This window comes from Arachis ipaensis, chromosome B5, assembly GCF_059453495.1.
Source record: "Arachis ipaensis isolate K30076 ecotype BB chromosome B5, ASM5945349v1, whole genome shotgun sequence".
Taxonomy (NCBI): domain Eukaryota; kingdom Viridiplantae; phylum Streptophyta; class Magnoliopsida; order Fabales; family Fabaceae; genus Arachis; species Arachis ipaensis.
In genome coordinates this window covers 12,101,805-12,122,659 of record NC_142440.1, presented here as the reverse complement: position 1 = coordinate 12,122,659, position 20,855 = coordinate 12,101,805, and the positions used below count along the sequence as shown (strand labels likewise).

The 20,855-nt window shown below is 31.9% G+C and overlaps 1 protein-coding gene and 1 long non-coding RNA gene across 2 annotated transcripts; both read right to left on the bottom strand.

Annotated features, from left to right (window-relative positions):
• Positions 1-5,642: 5,642 nt before the first annotated feature.
• LOC148563395 (uncharacterized) lies at positions 5,643-6,376 on the bottom strand. Its single transcript, XR_015883515.1, has 3 exons — positions 6,321-6,376; positions 5,746-5,780; positions 5,643-5,664 (listed from the first exon to the last, which is right to left on the bottom strand). It is a non-coding gene; the product is annotated as an uncharacterized LOC148563395 (long non-coding RNA).
• A 533-nt stretch (positions 6,377-6,909) lies between these two features.
• Positions 6,910-11,040, bottom strand: LOC107642907 (AAA-ATPase At5g17760). The gene is made up of 2 exons (XM_016346414.3): positions 9,929-11,040; positions 6,910-7,684 (listed from the first exon to the last, which is right to left on the bottom strand). Exons 1-2 carry the CDS (start codon positions 10,937-10,939, stop codon positions 7,169-7,171), a joined length of 1,527 nt encoding a protein of 508 aa, XP_016201900.1. The 5' UTR covers positions 10,940-11,040; the 3' UTR covers positions 6,910-7,168.
• Positions 11,041-20,855: the final 9,815 nt, after the last annotated feature.

The window sequence follows — 20,855 nt, the reverse complement described above, 5'->3', positions numbered from 1 at the left end:
CTCTACTATAAAAACACTGACACTCCTCAGATATACTCATGTTCTAAGCTACTAAAAACTTGCTTAAAGCCCTTGCTAACTTAAGTATCGAACCTTCTTGCAGGTACCACCCTCCACCTCCTCATGAGGAACTCGGACGGCGGCACCTCGACGTAAGAACAAGTCGGACGCTTTTTTAAAGGAGTTTGGACCTCACGTTCAGGCTCAAAATCAACGTTTCAAATAACTCTTGAAACAGTTGTCATATTAATCAAGTCATCAAAAAAAAACTTCGACAAAGAAGAGCGAGTAATATTTGATGATGAGAACGGTTATTAGAGAAATAGTTGATGACTCGGATTTCGTAAAAAATATTTAATAAATTAAATCTTTATATTTTTATTCTTTTTGGTAAAAAAATTACTTAAGAGGCATTTATTAAATCAAAAATAATATTTTTGATAAGTTATTATTGAATTTTTCAACAAACCAATCATTAGCGAAGCTTAACTTAGACAATCGGGATCATGGCCCTAAATCTTTTATAAAACTATTAGTAATTATTTTGCAAAAAATGAAAACAATTTGTTGAAGTTTTACCATGTTAACGGGTTAATTTTCTTTTTAAAATTTCAATCATCACATCTTGGACTTGGATAAGGTGAATGTTACAATACCTTTGAAATTTTGCCTAACTTACTAAAAAAGGCAAATAGATAATATTTAATAAATTTTAAATATTTTATTTTATTTTTTAAACATTTTATTTTTTATTTTTAAAAGCTAGTTAAACAATTTAGACACCACAATAAAAGACACTATAAAACTTACCATTTTTCAATTTTAGATATTTTATTATATTTAATTTAGTATTATTTTATTAGTTTTTTAATGTAATTTTTTATGTTACATAAAATCAGTATAATATTCAATAAATATTTGTCATATTGTATTCATATTGATTTATAAAGAATTTACAAGTTGTATCTTTTGAAATTTTAATCTTTTAATTTAAGTGTCAAGTCCAAACAATTTTTTTTGTATCATCTTTAAGAAATTCAATAACTTTTAATTTAGTGTTATTTTATTAGTTTTTTAATTTAATTGTGTGTGTTACACAAAATCAGTATAATATTCAATAAAATTTTATTTGTATAACTTATACAATGTCAATATTTAATTATTTATTAATACTCGATAATATTTTAAAACTCAAAACTTTTAAGTCACTTAAGATTCAAAAATATAATTTTAAAATATTTTATAATCTTTATTTGTATAATCATTTATTTATTATCATATTATTAATAAATTAAAAAAAATTATATTTATATATTTTATTTTAAAATAAATATTATTATATAATTTTTATCATAAAAGGGTCTCCCAATTTTTTTGAAGCTCTGTCACTGGTCAATGTTCGACAAATTTAAAACTTTGATAAGGTTCTAAGTGCTAAAAATATTGTTTTGTCGGATCAAGTTACAAACACATGTTAAAGTTGACTTTAAAAATAGTTATGTATTTAATTAGGTACTCTATTGAAGTCATAATTATACAAGTGTGTCGACAGAAACAAATCATTTAAAAGTGATTCTTGCATTGACAGTTGTTAGATATAATTATAATTTTTAATTGTTATAATTATCTATAAATAGGAGTTTTATCATTAGAATAAAGAGTTAGAATTTTTTTTCAAAAAATACTTTCACACACTCACATTTCAACGACTTTCTGAGTTTATCACGAATTTATTTTTTGGAGGGTTCCTTTCATATCTTTACATTCTTTTTCAAATTCAAATTCTGTACTTTATTTTCATAAAGTTTTATCTTTATTTAGCAAATTTAATTCCAGTAATTTTACATTCGAAGTTCCTCTTTAATATCTTTTATTTACTTCTGCAACAAACTTTATGTTCAGTCAAGTTTTATTTGCATTCGAAGCAGTTATTTTCGCAAGTTAATTTTATTTTAACTTTCTAGTTCATCATTTAAAGAAAAACAACAAAAAATCTTCTTCTCTTCTTCATGACAAAGATGATAGACTATGATGCATGGTAAATTATTATTTGCAAAGAAGAGTAAATTTCGTTCTTATAAATTAGATATCTAACTAACTAAAATTTACAAAAAATCTACATAACAAATGGCTATAATATAATTATTATTCTTTTTTTAAAAGAGGAGGTTACAATATTGAATATATATGTATCCAAGAAAATGTGACTGAACATATGATATCACAACAAAGTATTAAATAATTCATGAAAATAGCAACTTATCTACTTAAATCAACTAAATCTAAAAGACAATTCATAACTTCAGACATAAGAAGAAGAGTTTATCTTTACCATTAAAAATGATAAATTCAGAATATTAAAAACTCAAAATTAAAAAATAGTAATAACATTGTGTTTCTAAACTACTCTATATAATATTATTCAGATAATTTCTAAATTTAAAAGAGCAAAAATACTTTTGAATAGAGTCACAACTCTAAACTTCTCATAGAGAATTAGAAATAGGTCTTGTAACTTATTAGAGCTATTCTTTTATTAAAAAATTATATTAGGAAGACAATGAGAAATCTTAACAATATGAATAATGGGGCGGATGTTTAGTTCAATACATATAAAAAATAAAAAAATACTCCACAAATTACCTAAATAAAAAAGTCTACTCAGTTATTTCAAAAAAATAATCATTCAAAATCTTAATTTACCAAAGCATTTCACTCCAATACTCTCTTCTTTTCCAACCGGCTGCCACCTTATCTTCTTCAATAATTATCCCACTTCACCGTCGCTGCTTGCTTTGCAACACACCGCCTCCGGCGTCACTCACCCATAGTGAAAATAACCATCCACTTAAGGATAAAAATAATTATCTGCATACCTAATGAATTGAACATCCAACATATTTTAATTATATATAACTAATCCAATTCAATCAAAATAATAATTTCATACCTACTAAAATAACCATCTCATACCTACTAAAATAATCATCCTAAACTAGCTATTGAAATAGCTTCACTGAAATGCTATGTTAAAAACGACGCAACGACTATAGTTGATGATGTGATAATGGAATTAAATTGATGAATAAATGGTATGTATGTAGTAAGATCTAATAATCAATCTAGGAAGTAGTTGAATAAATCTATAGTTGGAGTTTGTGGTGAATGAAAGTTTGAAGGATTGGGGGCGGCACTGTTGTGAAGCATAGAGCTCAAATTATGAAAGAAGCTAACCATGCTTGGATCCGAAGAAGAAGAAGAGTATGGTAGTATCATAGGTGAGAAGAAGTTTGATGGAATGGAAAAAAGTAAAGCCGGTCCGAAAGAGTGGTGTTAAAACAGCGACAGCAGCGTTGGGCTAAGCGTCGGAGGACGAGGCACGTCGGGCTGACCAGCAGAGGTGGAGGCGGTGCTGCGGCGGTGTCGGTATAGCGGGCGGGGAGTACAGCGGCGCGAGGTGAGAACCGAAGAAGATGATGGCGAGTTTTGGACGTGTATTGAAAGTTAGGGTGAGATTAGGAATAACCGTACGTAATGTAAATGAATTTAAATGTTAATCATAATTTTTTAAATTTTAATTTTTAAAATTAAATAATTAATTAATAATCTAATTTTTACCTTTTTTTTTTAATCCATTGTTCACAATTAGCATTATTTTCCTATACTTTTTCTTTATTAAATTATAGATGGTATCTAATATAAACATCGGAAAAGCTCTACATACAAGCGATTAGGGCTTGTAAGCATTACAAGTCAATTAACCCCTAACCCCCCAAAACACGCTGCAAGTGCTACGTCCCTTACACGCGCTATATATCTCCTTCTTTCCAAATTTGCTCGTTCTTCTTCTCGCGCGTCTTCCCCTGCTTTTTCGATCGTTCTTTCTCCTCCTTCCTCACTGGTTTGTTCTTCGTCATTGACGTTAGTTCCTCTCTCTGTAACTCCAGCTTCGTTTTCTTTTCGATTTTCTGGTTTCTGAAATCAAAGTTTGAACTCGTTTTGAAGATAATGGATGATTCAACCTCAGGATGTGAGGAATTACATTATGAGAGAAGTGCGAGAAGCATAGGTGTGCTTAAAGACTTATTTGATAGGAATTGGAATGATTTTCTGCTGAATTTTGGTCTTGTGGACAACAAGTGGCTTTCAGGTAATGTTTGTTTAAAATCTGCAGTAGAAGTGTAAATTTAATTTTTTTTCGGGTGTATTTATAGTCTGTGTTTGGGTGTATTCTGCAGATCTCTATGAAGACCGTCATATATGGATTCCAATCTATCTGGATCACCACTTCTGGGCAGGGATGAGAAGCACACAAAGGAGCGAGAGCGATTTACATATGATTACTCTGAATTTTGTTGCAGTTATTTGTATAGCATTGTGTAACTGAATAATTCGTGAACATTGACTGTGAAACTAACGCGTGAATATAAATCTGTGGATTGAATCTAATGTATTAGTTTTGATTAATTATCTGCAATTTATAGCAGACGCTCGGGTGTAGATCAGGCTTTTTTGGGTGTATTTTTGGGGGAAGTGTGGGTGTATTTACAGTTTATGACTTTTTTTGTTATTTTTAGTTGAGTTGTTATCGTTCGGGTGTATTAGATCAGACATGATTGGGTGTATTTTTTGTTTTTGACATGGTGTATTCTGCAGCCTCTCTCTGTTGATGACCAGTTTGTTAAATTTTATTGAAAAGGATGTGAGAAATTACATTACGAGAGAAGTGCGAGAAGCGTGGGTGTGCTTAAAGACTTATTTGATAGGAATTGGAATGATTTTCTGCTGAATTTTGGTCTTGTGGACAACAAGTGACTTTCAGGTAATGTTTGTTTAAAATCTGCAGCAGAGGTGTAAATTTAATTTTTTTCGGGTGTATTTATAGTCTGTGTTTGGGTGTATTCTGCAGATCTTTATGAAGACCGTCATATATGGATTCCAATCTATCTGGATCACCACTTCTGGATAGGGATGAGAAGCACACAAAAGAGCGAAAGCATGTATTCTTTTGGGTGTATTTCTGAATTTTCTTGTATTTCACATTTTACATATATATACATATATATACTTCAGAATCTTGTTTTTATGTTATAAAATACTGTTTGTTTTTTTTTTTTTTACAACGATTTAAGGGTTTTAGGTATTAGGGTTTAGGGTTTTATGGTTTACGGTTTAGGTTTTAGGGTTTACAAGTTAGGGGTTAAGGTTTAGGTTTTAAGTGTTTAGGATTCAGGATTTTAGGGATAAAGCATCAGGGGGATAGATTTTTGGGTGTATATTCAACTTTCTTTGGGTGTAAAAAATGGCAGGTTATGGGTGTATATTTGGTTTGATGTTTTCCTTCATATTATAGTACCTGTAATTCATACATTTTGAATACAGCAGAGAGAGTTTAATTATTGAAAGAAATTTTACAATAAACTAGATTATAATTGGAAAATTTTTACAGCATGTGTTCAATTTGTTACAGGACTATATAACATTTATATTAATCAGTGTCAATATCCTTAGAATCTATCTGACAATTTGGTGATGCACCCTTAGCGGCGGGATGTGCATCAGGCCACCAAATCCCAAATCCCTAACAATTGTTTTCTTCTCCTCGCTTATGTTTCTGAATTTCTCACTTAACAAATGTGTTGCACACTTAAGGTCTTTGATTTGCTGTAAACAAAGCAAAATTATAGTCAGATATATTTCTATTATATAAAACTGATTTCATCTAAGACATATATTTGTTCTTACATTTTTTTCAGCTTGGTTTCTGCCTGCCATTTTTTCTGAAATGAAAAATACACCCATAGATATCAGTAAGATACACCCATAGATATGAGTCAGATACACCCATAGATATCAGTCAGATATCACTCAAACATGGATTAATATACAAGGTCAAGCAACATTACAAGGTCAAGCAATATAAACCCATGGACAAGCAAATATTAGAACAGTTGCAACTGTTGACTATATTACAATATATCATTTCAGAAATATACACCCAACAAATTGTGCTATATACACCCAACAAAATACTCAATATACATCCACCAAATCACGCAATATACTCCCAAAAATCAGTTACCAGAAGAACTAGAACAACAAGAACAGTAACACCTAGAACAACTAAGAAGAACAGAATAACCTAGAAGCAAGAATAACAATAAAACCTAGAACAAGTAGAACATTAAAAACTGTAAAATGAGACCTAGAACAAGAAAAACAGTAAAACCTAGAAGAACATAGAAGAACAGTAAAACCTAGTTCTTCGTTTTCGAAATGTGGAAAATATACAATATGAGTAAAATAGTAACGTAACGTACCTTGAGTATTATAACTTCGTTTTTTCTGGAGATTGTTGATCGAGAGTTCTATGTTGTGTTGATGGAGAGTTCTAATCTTCGCGACGAGTCCTATCTCTGCAGTTTAGAATGTTGCTCGAAAACGGACGGTTTGTGTTTTCTTCGAAGGACTTGGAGAAGTGAAAGAGTACGCCATTAAGGAGCGCTATTTTGCGAAGAGCAACTGTTGAGTGGGGCGCGTGTAGTTTACGTTCCATTCAAAGAGAAATGAGTGCGCGTGTGAATGAAGTGTGGGCTGGAAACTTGTAAAACTTGTAGGGCCTCTTTGCTTGTATGTGTAGCAGGCCCTATAAACATTGGGTTGACCAGCCATTGATGCCATGACCAATTGACCATTAAGTCTTTAAATGGGTACTAATCATCATAATAAGTATAGCCTACTGTTAAAAAAAAATATAATAATTGTGCAGTCAAAATCAAGTTATAACTTGAATAGTCTAGTTTTAGACATGAAAAGATCATTAAAACTCTGGATCGAGTTTGAGAATTCGAATCCAAGTAGCTCCTGCAGTAGTAGTAGATATGTAGAGTTTAGCCACAAACCAATATGTGTACACATACAGAGGAGACTTTCTATTTGAATTAGATGTAACCAGTGAATCAATGTCATCACTACATCCATACAATACATAAACATGTCCACTTGCCTCAAACTCTGCCTCTCTTTTTCATCATCTTCTCTTAGATGGAAAATAAACTAAAAAAAAAAAAAGAGTAGAAAATTAATAATCCTAGATGATTGATCAGCAAATTTTATTTTATAAATACATACAATAAGTAGCAGCAGCAAGCAAGTTGATTACAACAATTTACAAACTAGAGCCTCTACTAAGCCTTCTTGTCCTTCTCTGTGTACCAGCAGCAGCTACAGTTTTCTTTTGCTTGCAAGCAACCTTGCGCTTCTTAGATTGCTTAGTAGCAGGTTCAGCTTTGTTATCCGGATCATCATTCTCGCAAACATCACCTTCCATCTTCTTCCGCTTGAGGAGCTTCACGAATCCTTGGAGGGCCACGTCGGCGTCTTCACTCTTCATCAGCTCCTCTGCCACATGAGCAGGGGTGATCTGAGTGTCCTCGATCAGCCCTTCGATCTCCGGAAAGAGGTGGTGGTGGTGGTCGGACGAGATGTCCAGGTAGTTGGAGGCAAGGATCTTGAAGGCTTGGAAGGAGCAGTAGGACATGTGAATGTGCATGTCCATTCTTCCTGGTCTGAGAAGAGCAGGGTCTAGCCTTTCCTTGTGGTTCGTCGTGAATATGATGATTCTCTCGTCCCCGCAGCTTGACCATAGCCCATCTATGAAGTTCAGCAATCCGGACAATGTTAACTGCACCAATATAATCATATAATCATCTCACTCTTTCATCAATCATATACACTTTTGCTTTCTACAATTCATATAACTTTGCTCACCACCATTCATCTTCCTATAATAAGACTACTAACTATTTAGTTTAGCATCTGTAATTTTATTTATGTAATATCTATAATTATATATTTATTATATCTAATATTATTATTATTCTAATAAAAATATAAAATAAAACAATTTTAAGTAATATTTAAAGTATCTTTTCGATCTTAAAAAGTGGTTTCAGTTTTTTGATGAATTATATCCTGACCACCGTCAGAAGTTTGAATTTTGATGAGGTATGAATCATGCTATTTATTATTCCAAAACCAATGTTGACCACTTAATCTTTGAACTAACAAGAAAAAAAAAGAAAAGAAAAGGAGATTGGGTTTATGCTATCTTTGGCTAATAATGTTTTAAGAGATGTATGTACATCAGATCTCATGGTGATGTGTCTGTCACTTGTCACTACAATAGTCTTGTCTTCATCTTTGAATAATCGTGTTGGTTTCTCATGGAAACCAATATAAAATATTACGAGATCAGCAGAAAATCTTGTACCAAGAAGGAATAAAGCAAAATTTTCTGGAACATAATGAATAGAAGCTTTACACGAGGATCGTCCTATTCCTATGGTGGCCTGCCACGTACCATCCCCAAACATTATAATAATAATTATAATAACGACCTTTGAACAACATTATATATGCTCTTGCTCTGCTTAAAATACAGAAAGCATCAAAACAAGACGACAAGAACAATGAACGGTCCAAACAGAATGCGTGGACCGATGGTGAAAGCATGCTTTTTTGGGCTCGCCCATTGCTGGACGATGACATGGTAAATACTTTTTGTCGTTTTTTTTAAAATTTATTTTCACTTACAACTATTAAACTACTACCAAAAAACCAAATGTATCAACCAATTGTGATATATATGCATCATCTAGTCCTGTGTCCCACTTACCATTTAAGGGTTGCTTTAAAATGCAATATAATATTTCCACTTGCAAGAGTAGCTAGGTATAGGAGAAGGAAGGGGGAAAAAATATAAAAAGTGTTTTGTCTCAAATGAGAACATGTTCTTAAAAGAAAATGTAAAGCATTGAACGTGTCGAGTTCTAAAACCACAAGGGACGAGCAATAATATTGCATCTTGCATCCCTCAATCAGAAACCACGTGATTGGGTTTGTGATTTCGAAAACAAACGATTTTAAGCCAAGAACCTACTACCCCCTATCGCTTTTGCTATCATGCATCAGCATAAAATAAGTCACTATACCAAACAAATGAGATCGTGACCTAAAAGTAATCAAAGGTACTTTGCATTCTAAATCAATATAATGAAAGCTACTTTGCATTTTGCAAATCGCTAGTATGTTAAACATGTGTTGATAAATCGTTTCTCTTTACTGCCTTTCCCTTCTTTTCGTAAATTTAAAACATAATGTGAAAATACAATGCTCTAGACCATATATATATAATGCACACACATCATGGCATGCATGATATGCAACTCACTCAGCAGAAAATGACATAGACGACTATATTATTATTCTGTTCGGGTTCAAGTAATCTTTATTCTGAACAAAATAGAAAATTTAAAATGTAATATTATGCTTAACAACCGAATAATTTGATTAATATAATGTATATATTATTTAAGTAGACATTACTAAAAGAGAACGTTAGATGACAACACTTTAACTGGAAAAAAAGTTAGTGCTAACTTAAATATAAAACAAATTAAAAAAATTGGTCACCCTAATATTTCTTATTTTGACAATAGAAGTGATATATTGAAAAGACCAATAATGATTATCCGATACTTATTTTTTCATTATTACTATTAGATTGGGTGGGATATAAAATCTCAGAACTTGAAGTGAAATTCAATAATTAAAAATAAAAAATGTTTTTGTTCTTAATATTTAGAATAAATTTTAAAATTTAAATTATTTTATTAAAATTTTTAGTATTAAGAAAATTTTAAAATATTAAGAATTTAAATATTACAACTTAACATTAAAGACAACTTTAGAAGTATTTCCAAACTAGAGAAAAATTATACTTTACTGAATAGCTAATATTGATGAAATGTATGAGTGGGGCCAGATGTTTGAAAGATAACAGCGACTCAGTGAAGAAAGCATGTCCCCATCCAGAATAGTTATGAAAGGTATGCAAGTATGCATAGGATCGGATAGGATTACTGACCTGTACATCAGTTTGTTTACGTCCATGATGATGGTGATGATCAACATGGCGACGCTCGGGAAGATCGACGCTGCAATCAATGTCTTCGATTACAAGAATGGACCTATTGGCAGTTGCCAGCAGCAGCTTTCGGAGATCGGAATCCCTGACTATGTTAGCAAGCTGCAAGTCATAGATATCAAACTTGAGGTAATTAGCCATGGCAGCAATCAAGCTTGATTTTCCAGTCCCCGGAGGTCCATAGAGCAAGTAGCCACGCTTCCACGCCCTCCCGACTCTCTTGTAAAACTCCCTCCTCTTCACGAACCTGTTGAGGTCCTCCATGATGGCTTCCTTCTGCTCCGAGTCCATAGCAAGCGTCTCGAAAGTGGAAGGGTGCTCCAGATTGATGGAATCCCACTTCACACCACCGTAACAGTAAGAAGTGTTGAGAGTATGCATCTTCAGAACCCTCTCGTCGTCCTTCATCTCCTTCGCCTTGTCGAGAACGAAAGGCAGATAAGACTCCAACACCATTTGCTTGTGCTTCTTGTGGAAACTCAGCTCGAAGTAGCGCTTCTCCGACCTCACCGATACGTTGCTACTAATACTGGTGTTCTCGCTGGGGGCATTCTTGTCGGACTCGGCGCAGATGAACCTCCAGCGGAGGGACACGCCGTCGTACAGATCCAGCAGCTTCTCCCCCTTTTCGAGGCGGATGGTGAGCTTCTTCTCCTTGGGGCTCTTGCAGATTTTGAGCCTCTCGTTGTCGGGGCTCACTCTGGTGGACAAGTAGGCCTCGGCTGCATCGTACACGTGGTTGCGTGCTATGCCGTTGGATTCCTCGATCACCAGGGTCAGCGACTGGGATCTCGGCTTCACTAAGTAGTGGAAGGCATTCAGGATGTAGCCTCTGATCGGCTGCGGAATGAGCTCGTTCGCCATTGATCGCAGCAGCATCATGGATGCTGCCATGGATGCATATGCGGAGAACATTGATGACGCTGATGGCATCTCTCTTTGGGAAAACATGCTTATCCTTCTGATTCTCTAAGACCAGGGACTCTCTTCACTTCACTCTCTTGCTCCATCAATATATATCTCACAAATTTTAGACCTTACATCGTTTATTAATATTTATATTCATTTTTAATACTTTTAATAAAAAAATAGAAATTCGTTAGTATTAATTTAAATATATAAGAAGAAAAATGTTACTTGTATAATAAAATTCAGGCTTTGGTCAGTTTTTAATATTATTTAATTATTTTTTAATTAAAACATATTTTTATTTTTTAAATACACATTTATAATTAAGATTAATTTAAATTTTAAAAACTAAAATTTCTCTAATTTCTTAACTACTTTATAGTTAGTTGTTTTCTTTTTTTATGTTTCTTTTCTGTAACACAATTTTCTTTCTTTTTCAATTTTTTTATCTCGTTCTTCGCTTCTTTCTTATAGTGGTCGTAATTTATTTTTCAATTGTAACACTTTTAAAATTAACTTATAGAAAAAATGTTTTTGAAACATCCAAAATCATAAATTTAAAATTTAAATTTAAACATTAAAAAATAATTATAACACATCTAAAATTATGAAGTGATACACAAAATATTTCTAAAACACATTCAAAATCATAAATAAAAAATTTAAACTCTTGTGGCCATAATTGCAGCTATAAAAGTGTTGATAATTTGAGAATTGTAATTCTTTAAGTTGTTCTTTTACCTAAACCATTCTCTAATGTAAATTGAGATGTTGTACATGGCATGAAAAATTAATGTGATTGAATAACTAAACAAATACATACGGTTAACTATGAATCGCTTTCTCTTAAACACATCCAAAATACCAGAAGTCCACTTTCGACGAAGAAGAATTAGCAACGCTAATGAGGACTAACGCGACGAGGAGTAGGACAAAGCAAGGCTGCGGACTGAACAGCGAGGAGGAAGGCGATGCCAAAAACGAGCGAGGCGGACGACGGCATTGCAGAGGAATAGCAAATTGGAAGAACGACGTTGGGGATGACGCGGCGACGCCGAAGAGGACCGCGGCGCAGACGAATAATCACACGGACGAATTAAAATCTTCAATTTTACTGAATTTATATTTTTGGAAGTGTATTTAAATGATAATTTGTTAATAATTAAAAATAATAAAACTAAAACAGAAATTTTAAATTTTAAATTTTAAATTTTAAATTTCAGTTTTATTTAGTTTGTAGTTTAGATTTGTATTTAATTTTAAAAAAATATTAAATCTATTTATATATATTTATTTTATTTTTTTAACTATTGTAATAAAAATTGAATATTATACTATTTTTAAAAAATTTAATTGAATTGATAAAAAAATATTGAACATCCTATTTTTTCAATTTATCTCCAGACATCTGCCGGTATTTGTTGATGAATCATCAGCCACAAGTTGAATGAATTGCGTAGGTGAGTGGAATCCTACTAGTGATTACTGTGTGCCAGTGTGCCTTCTTTTTCCTTTTTGCTAGTCCTTCTCTTTTGTATCTGCTTTTGGACCTCCTTTTCATTTTCTTATTTCGTTATTGGGAAAATCTATACAAATTGAATTCTTCATTTTTTATTTTTTATAATAGTAATAAAAGTTGTCATAAACTTGTAATAAGATTCACTTACAAGAAAGCAATGACTCATCACTTCATTCCATATGGTGGTCAAGCTAGTCATTGTATATATAAAAGCGAGACAATTTAATTTATTTTTTATTTTAATTTACATTTTACTAACATAATTAACAAAGATATAAGCAGGGATAGTTTTATATACATAATTTTTAGTTAATATACGAATCAAAGCGAAGATAAAACAATTCTATGACGATTTTCAAAAGGTTTTGAAAGATTACGGATTTGTAGGTTCATTGAACAAGCTCATTTCCATTTCCATCGTAGCTTTATATTGGAAAATTAGTACGAGTACTGTAAATATATAAGTCTAACAAGGCTACTATAAAACACATAGTTGGCATCAATTCTCTCTCCAAGTCTTCCCCACATGCAATGTGAAAGCGACCAACTCCACTATATTTACAAACTTCGTCTACAAGGAGATAGAATAGAAAAAACTGATCCTCATGCATATGTAAGTTGGAAGTGTTGAAAAAGTTTTTGCAGAAATTTATTATTTTTATCATTAATTAATTATTAATATTTAAAAATATAAAATAAAATATATTATTAAATTAATAGATTAAAAAAATCAAATTAATAATGAAGTGATAACCAAAATAATAAATTCTGATAACTTCATAATATTTTTAAAAAAATAAATTTAGCAATTAGAAATAATGATAAAGTAAATTTGAATTTAAGACTCCAAAAATTAAATTATGTTTCTATAATAATATAATTGTTGATACAAAAAATAGATTTTTCGATAAGAGGATATTTTGACTACCAATAGTTTCGATTACAAGAAGCAATGTTTCGACTACAGAAGAGAGACGGATAAATTAAAGTCGAAGAAAGATAGTACAAAGAGCGTCAAAATTAATATGTAGTTATTGCCTTTCCTTAGGCATTAAAGTTTGCTAATCGACCTTTAAGATTGAGTGGAGAACATTGGTGCGAAATTTAAGGAAGTGTGAAATTTGAAGACCAAATAAGACGTATGTGTCAAAACTTGGAGGTCAAGATTTTTCATGGTCAAGGCAAGATCATGGCGGAGAAAAAGGAGGAAATAAGATAGTGGATAATATTTTTCTGAATTGTGATCTGTTGGTATTTTTCTAAAATGTGAGATGATTTAATTTAGGGAGTAAAAATCGGACCATTCGATTTTCAAGAGGTACAGAAATCGGACCGTTCGATTTTTAGGTACAAAAATCGGACTGTTTGATTTGTGTACTCGGACACTCCGATTTGTTTAAAAAAAATTGAAGTACACAAATCGGACGGTCCAATTTGTGTACCCCAATTTTTTTTTATTTTTTTAAACACAAATCGGACACTCCGATTTGTGTACCTCTTATAGTTTAAAAAAAATAAAAAATTACAATGTTAAGGTATATCACTCATTCGACTTCCATATCTAAATTTTTTAGCCGGCAAAGTCTATCTCCATGGTCTATGAATAGGAGAAACTCAAAAGAGTTCTGGAACTTCAGTCAAGAATATTATATCATCACATAAACTCATAAGATTTCCAGTCTTTGGGACGCAACAAAAGAAAATGAAGTGCAAGTGCATGTGAGTGTTGGAAGTTAATTTTTAACTTGTTTTCTTTTGTTTATTTGATTCATTATCGTTTTATTTTCTTTGAAGTTTGTTATTATTTTTTTTTTGATCAATATTTTACATTTTCATTATCCTCTTTATTTAATTATTTATTCCTTTGTTTTTTTTTTTCATAATTCTGCCACTAGTAATTTCGAAAGAAAATTACTTTGATACCATAATTAAATAATTTCCAAGTCAAACTCACTCTTTTTTATAGAAGAGTCGTATCTGCTCTTCGATACTTGAGATCTTGATACAAGCTCGTTTAATGTTACCTGTCGAAGTCGACCCAAAATGAGTGAAATAAATTCGCACATCCGGTGGGGTTCTGGGTTAAATTTGTGTCAAGATGTACATGCAATTACGCAGTGGTAAGTTAATCATGACGAATAGAGTTCAATTTCAGCGGATACGTTGAATAATGATAATGAAAATTTCACTAGAGGCCTAAAATAGAGACAGTCCATTCAACCAGTCTTTCGAGCCAACGGTCAACAAAGGTAATCCAACGGTCATACCCGTCATATAGCCTCAATACGGACTACCTCCAAATTACTCACCACCTCTGGAGAATCCTAATGTCGTATATACTGGAGGTATTAACACTATAAGAAATAATCCTTTGTATAATCCAACACCTCCTTCAAGATATCCTCCAGTGGGTACACACAATCAATATTACTCTTACATGACAAACTATAATGCCTATCACCCCTTAATAAACAACCTTTTATATCTCAAGATTTCTTTTACTTATTACTTCTTGTTTTCTTAGACACTATTTGTGTAGGAGAGAAGACCAGATTCGAGAAAGCTTGATCGAAAAATGTACAATGGGAAGAAAAGTACTTTGACCACCAGGCATAAAAACCAAAAGTTGATAAAAAGCAACTACTGATATTAAGACGTTGGTATTGATTTGATATCCGTTGGTGGTTCATCTATAACATCTCGTCAAATTCTTTGTATCCAACACTTCATAATGAATCTTTTGTGCCTCAGAGTCGAGAGACAAAAGAGAAGGTAAGGCTTGGACTAAGACAAATTGTCGAGCTACATAGTGAGGTGAATAAACAACTATTTTCTTCTTGAGATCCCATGTCGACTCATGATGTAAACCAATAGGAAGAATTTGAGGAGTTAGGATCCTATCCCACATATCATCGATTGTTGCTTGATTTTTTGGCTGAGAGTTAGTAAAAGAGTCAAGACATGAAACAGAACTGGGTCGAAATGTGAATGAATTTGGAAAATAAAAAACATTGTTATCTTTATTAATGTCAAGTAGAATTCTAACAAAGTGTTAAAAAGTACTAATGAAAGACATAATTTTTGTTTTCATCCAAGAAAATTGGGAAAGACAAATACCGTCAATTGGAGTGTTGAAAACTTTCAAATCAGAGATTGTGAGACGAAGTTCAAGAACAGCTTTGAGCCACAAAGTTGCAACCCAAAGAGACCAAAAGGGTTGATAGAAAGATCCTCTTGACGAATTTCACCAAGAATTAAAAAAAAAGTTTCATAAATTTAACTCAGGATCAAGGCAGGAAGATCGATGAGTTTTTTGTGATGGAACATAATAGTCAGGGACAAGTAGTTGTTCTTTTGAATTTTGACTGACTTAGAGCAAAAAACAAAAGAATTGAGTCAAAGTAAGAGGAAAACTACATGCTCACTGTCAGAAACAAGATCTCTATCAGAACCCATATTATTTTGAATGAAGTTCAATATGGAATTCGAATCGAAGTTGATATGAAAATCATCTTCAAGATAATCGGTCGACCATGACACGAGTTTACCATCAACTGGCAAACCGGTCAAGGTTGAAATGTCTATTAGAATCGGATCCATCATTCCATATATAAGGAAAATGAAAGTTATTAGTGGCAAGACACTAGAAGTACAAACTATTCCTAGTAAAGGAGCAATATAAGAGAGATCAAAAGTAGCTAATTCTAAGGCATGCACATAGAGATTTCCAAACCGGCTTATATGTAAGTGCAAGTCAAGACATCTAGGCCGAAAAAAGAGGACTCAAATTCTTAGGGGGAGTAGTTCTAAAAACTCGACTAGTAAAGTAGAAGCCTTGAGATTTTTATGAAAAATCAATGGTAAATGCTCTAATGGTGATGGAAAGAAATAAGAAATATAATCAATTTATTCTTGAGTTGTCAAAGGACCTAAGAAAGAATATAATACTCCATTAACTAAGAATGGTAGAAATACCTAGCGGCACTAGAGATTAGAGGTTTCTATATTTGGGTTTGGGACTCTCAAAGCTCCATCCTCATCATAGAACTGTGCTGCTTCAGCCACTAATAGAGAAAAATGAAGGACTTTATCTCCTTCTTCGCGAGAATGAGAAATGGTGGCCATGGTTACTGAAGAAGAGATTGCGATGATGATGGTTGGCATAGAAGTTAAATGAAAGCGATTGACAAACTGTGGAAAGTGCGTTGCTCGGAAAGAAAAAGATTAGGGTTTTCAAGAATCAAAGTTCTTAGAAATTGGGGATTATTTGATTTAATTTGAGAAGTAATCATGAAATCCTCTATTCAAGAAACGACTCACTAAAATCCAAGGGACTGTATGTGTTTTCAGAAAAGCGCGCGTCATTTTATGTGATACGTAACTGTCCTTTCAAATTTTGAGAATTTGTAAAGGTTGCATGTGCCTGGCGGCACGAGAAATATTAAAAATTGTATTTTTGAACAAAATAATAAATTTTAAAAGGGTAATTTATTAGTACAAAAATAGATTTTTCTCGACAAGTGGGCATTTCTACTGCCAATGGTTTCGACTATATGAAGTAGTGTTTCGACTACAGAAGCAGATATGAGTAAGTTGAAGTCGAAGAAAGATAGTACAAAGAGCGTCGAAATCGATAGGTAGTTATTGTCTTTCCTTGAGTATCAAGATTTGCTACTCAACCTTCAAGACTGAGTGGAGAATATGTGCGCAAAATTTGAGGAAGCGTGGGATTTGAAGATAAAAAAAGACATAGGTGTTAAAACTTGGAGGTCAAGATTCTTCATGGTCAAGATAAGGTCATAGATGAGAAAAAGAAGGAAGTAAGATAGTGGACAACATGCTCCATGACAAATTTATCTCCATGGTCTATAAATAGGAGAAACTCAAAAGAGTTCTGAGATTTCAATCAAGAACACTAGATTATCATATAAACTCATAAGATTTTTAGTCTCTACGACAGAAGAAAATTGAGTGTATGTGAGTATTGAAAGTCAATTTTTAATTTGTTTTTTTTTTTGTTTATTTGATTCATTTTCGTTTTATTTTCTTTGAAGTTTGTTATTATTTTTCTTTGATCAATATTTTGCATTTTTATTGTCCTCTTTATTTAATTATTTATTCTTTTGTTATTTTCTATAATTCTACCACTAGTAATTTCGTTAGAAAATTGCTTTGACACTATAATTAAATAATTTTCAAGTTGAGTTCAGTTTTCTTTTTTCACAAGAGTCATATTTGCTCCTAGATATTTAAGATCTGATACAAATTTGTTTCGACGTTACCTATCAAAATTGACCAAAAAACGAGTGAAATAATAATGTTATTATTGTTTGAAGTATTTCAGATATAAAAAATTTATATGTACACTAATTATGTATTTATGTATAAATATATAGGTATAATTCAATTTATTTTTAATATATATTTTATATTAAAATATATATTTTTAATAAGTGACTAATTTAGTGATTGATTTTTTGTGTATATTTACTATAATTATTTCGATCCAACCATATTGAGATAGAGGAACTCGTAATCTCGTGCAAATTATAAGATCATGCCAGAAATCATAGTTGTAAAGACATGTTAACACTTAAGTTAGTTTCGATAATAAGTAATTACGTACTTATTCCTTTAAGTTCTTTTCTATATGTTATAGCATTTTCTGCTCTCTTTTTTTATGAGATATCACAAGTTTATTGATCATGAGATTTAGAATTTAAAATTTTTTACATATCGATTTCAAAGTATTCGAGATTTCTTGCATCCTACTTCTTTTTCTTTTATGAATCCGTTTTTCGATATGACTTTTTTTTTTATAGCATTTCAATATCGTTTTCTTGTAAGTTTTGGTTTAATTCTAAACAATTACGGAATATATTCTTTTTAAAATCTTTTTTTCATGAAAGATCTTTTTTGTTAATTATATTTATATAATTTTTTTAAAATTTATAATTTAAAATTTAGTATTAATAATTTATTATAATTTTTTTATCTTTGCATCGTACTATAAGAATTGAATAGCTCAATTTAATTCTAAAAGTATTATTATAATAATAGAAGTCTAGTACAGAGTATCTGAAGCTTATAGATAAGTGTCTAGCACCCATAACAATATTAATATTTAATACACAATCACTAATCACTAGTCACCGATTCAATATATTTAGTTCTTTACACATTCACATTGTACACCTTCGCAGATCCTACGACTCATACATTGACACGTATATATTGCTAGGCCTATTGCATCTGGTATAGAAGCTATGTCATGTGATGGGGCTGAGAAATATATTTGTCCCGTGTATCGTTTTCCTATTAAATCGAAGGCTCAAAGGTTGTCTCTGAGAGACCACATTAAAATCAGCAGCTTTTCAAAGCCTTTCATCCATTCCAACCAATCTTAATTTGACACTGCTACTGTCCTTCTCCACTTTACAATACGATTCCTTTCAATGCTTTGGACTCTAGTTCTAGCGTGACTTTTTATTATTGGAAAATGCTAAGAAATCAATTTTTTTTTAGTGAAAAATTGGCAAAACTAATTAATGTTGATTAAATATAAAAAATTGAAAAAAAAATCATTTTTATTTATTATGTACTCTGGCCTCAGAATATTCCACGATCCCATGCAGAGAATCTCTTTCCCAATGCAACAAGGGTCTGCGGATTTTATTCTGCAGAATCATCTCTCCCTCGTTGAAAGACAGGTGCGTGCAACTAATGCATTATACAAGTGAAATTTACATTTTGATAACACCAACTTAGCTTGTTTGTATGCAAATGATAATATTGTTGCTTAATTAAGTCCTTGATAATCCTCCCACAACCTTAACAATTTGATTATTCGAAATCCTCTGATGTCGTTTATTATGTTTCAATATTTTGATACTTTATTCTATGGTTGGTAATATAAGAAAGAATGTACTTTCGGCGTCCCAAATTGAAGATTAGCTCACTACTCTTACTTTATAGTTTATAGTATGATATGATATTACATTATGACATGTTCAAACATGACCGAACTTCACTGTTTTGTATGCATCATCAGCCACAAAACTAACTGATGGCGTAATCTACCTGTGAGGCTGTGATTTGCATTGCGTTTAACTCGGAAAAAAAAAAGGAAAGTAAATAAATAAAAGGCAAGATAAGTGGATTCGGAGGCAAGGGGAGTGAACCTTGTCCTTGCTTGTGTTCTATGATATGACTACTGTCCTCCGCAATGTCTGCTCAGCTTCCATTATAGGATCAAGAAATTAGTAAATTACTCCATAACACCTTTCTAATTTGTTTAATTGTTTTGTATTACGGATGGAATGGGCTGCATATATGGGCCGCACTTCTTGTTTTCTTGGGGATTTTCTTTTACGTAGAAGAAGGAGGCCCAATAATCAAAAGTTGAGCCCGTTTGATTTTCTTATGCGGACTGCATCCCCCTGTTACAGTCAACGCACCCTTCCCTTCAGCAGCTTCTGTTTTTATCTACCCCTGCAATTCAAAATAGTTAACACATTATTTTTTATTTCTAGAATGATTACTTATTTACTTACATGAAAATAGTTAAAATAGTATTCATATACAAATAATAGTTAAAAACCATTGTATAATTTGGTATATATAACTAAACCACTTAACATCACAAGTTTGTTTTCATATCTCAATTATAATTTTTTATGAAGATAAGGGAAGAAACAATTTTGAGTAGAAGCTTCTTTTTGCGTTTATCACAATTGATACCAACCTTCAACACCGACTTCATGACCTTGGTATTACTCGAAACTATCACTCCCCTAATTCTGATCACTATAATGGTGATAATAAAATCCACAGCCGGTTTTAGTTATATATCTTCATAATAGGTTAGTTTCTGATATTTGAAGTTTCATTTCAGGTGAACCCCGCTTATTAATAAATTGATACCTACATCTTTGGTTGTTCACCCTCCTCAGCAAAACCTGAAGACCTATTTGTCTTTAGCTTCTTGCATTTGTATGGTTTAGAAGTTTATGGTACATGATAATGATATGATAGTCTTTATAATAATTTGGTTTTTTTAATTAATTATTTTTTAGGTTGAATCCACTCAAATTTAGAGTTTATCTTGTATTTAGTACAGATTTCTAACTCCATGTGTGTTCCTTGTATTGAACCCCCTATCATCATGGGAGAGTATATATATTATAACTGGTTGACAATCCTTATCTTACGAGGTTACTTACAGTTAGTTATATAGGTATATTACTTACAGTTAGTTATAGGTATACATATAGTAAACCCAACTTTAATACATAGCTGTTGACGGTTGATAGTTTATTATTTTTGTTGCAACTTGCATTGCATGATACACATGTTGGTTGTTTGAAAGCAAAAGTCAGTTGATTGGAAAGTTACAGAAACAATAGGAAATTAGATGATCAATGTGACATCCTAATATTT

Bases quoted from the DNA above. Each gene is read 5' to 3' on its own strand.
- LOC107642907 (XM_016346414.3), bottom strand. From the start codon at position 10,939: ATGTTTTCCCAAAGAGAGATGCCATCAGCGTCATCAATGTTCTCCGCA. The intron at 7,685-9,928 runs GTCAGTAATCCT...ATATTGGTGCAG, and splicing joins GTAAACAAACTGATGTACAG to TTAACATTGTCCGGATTGCT.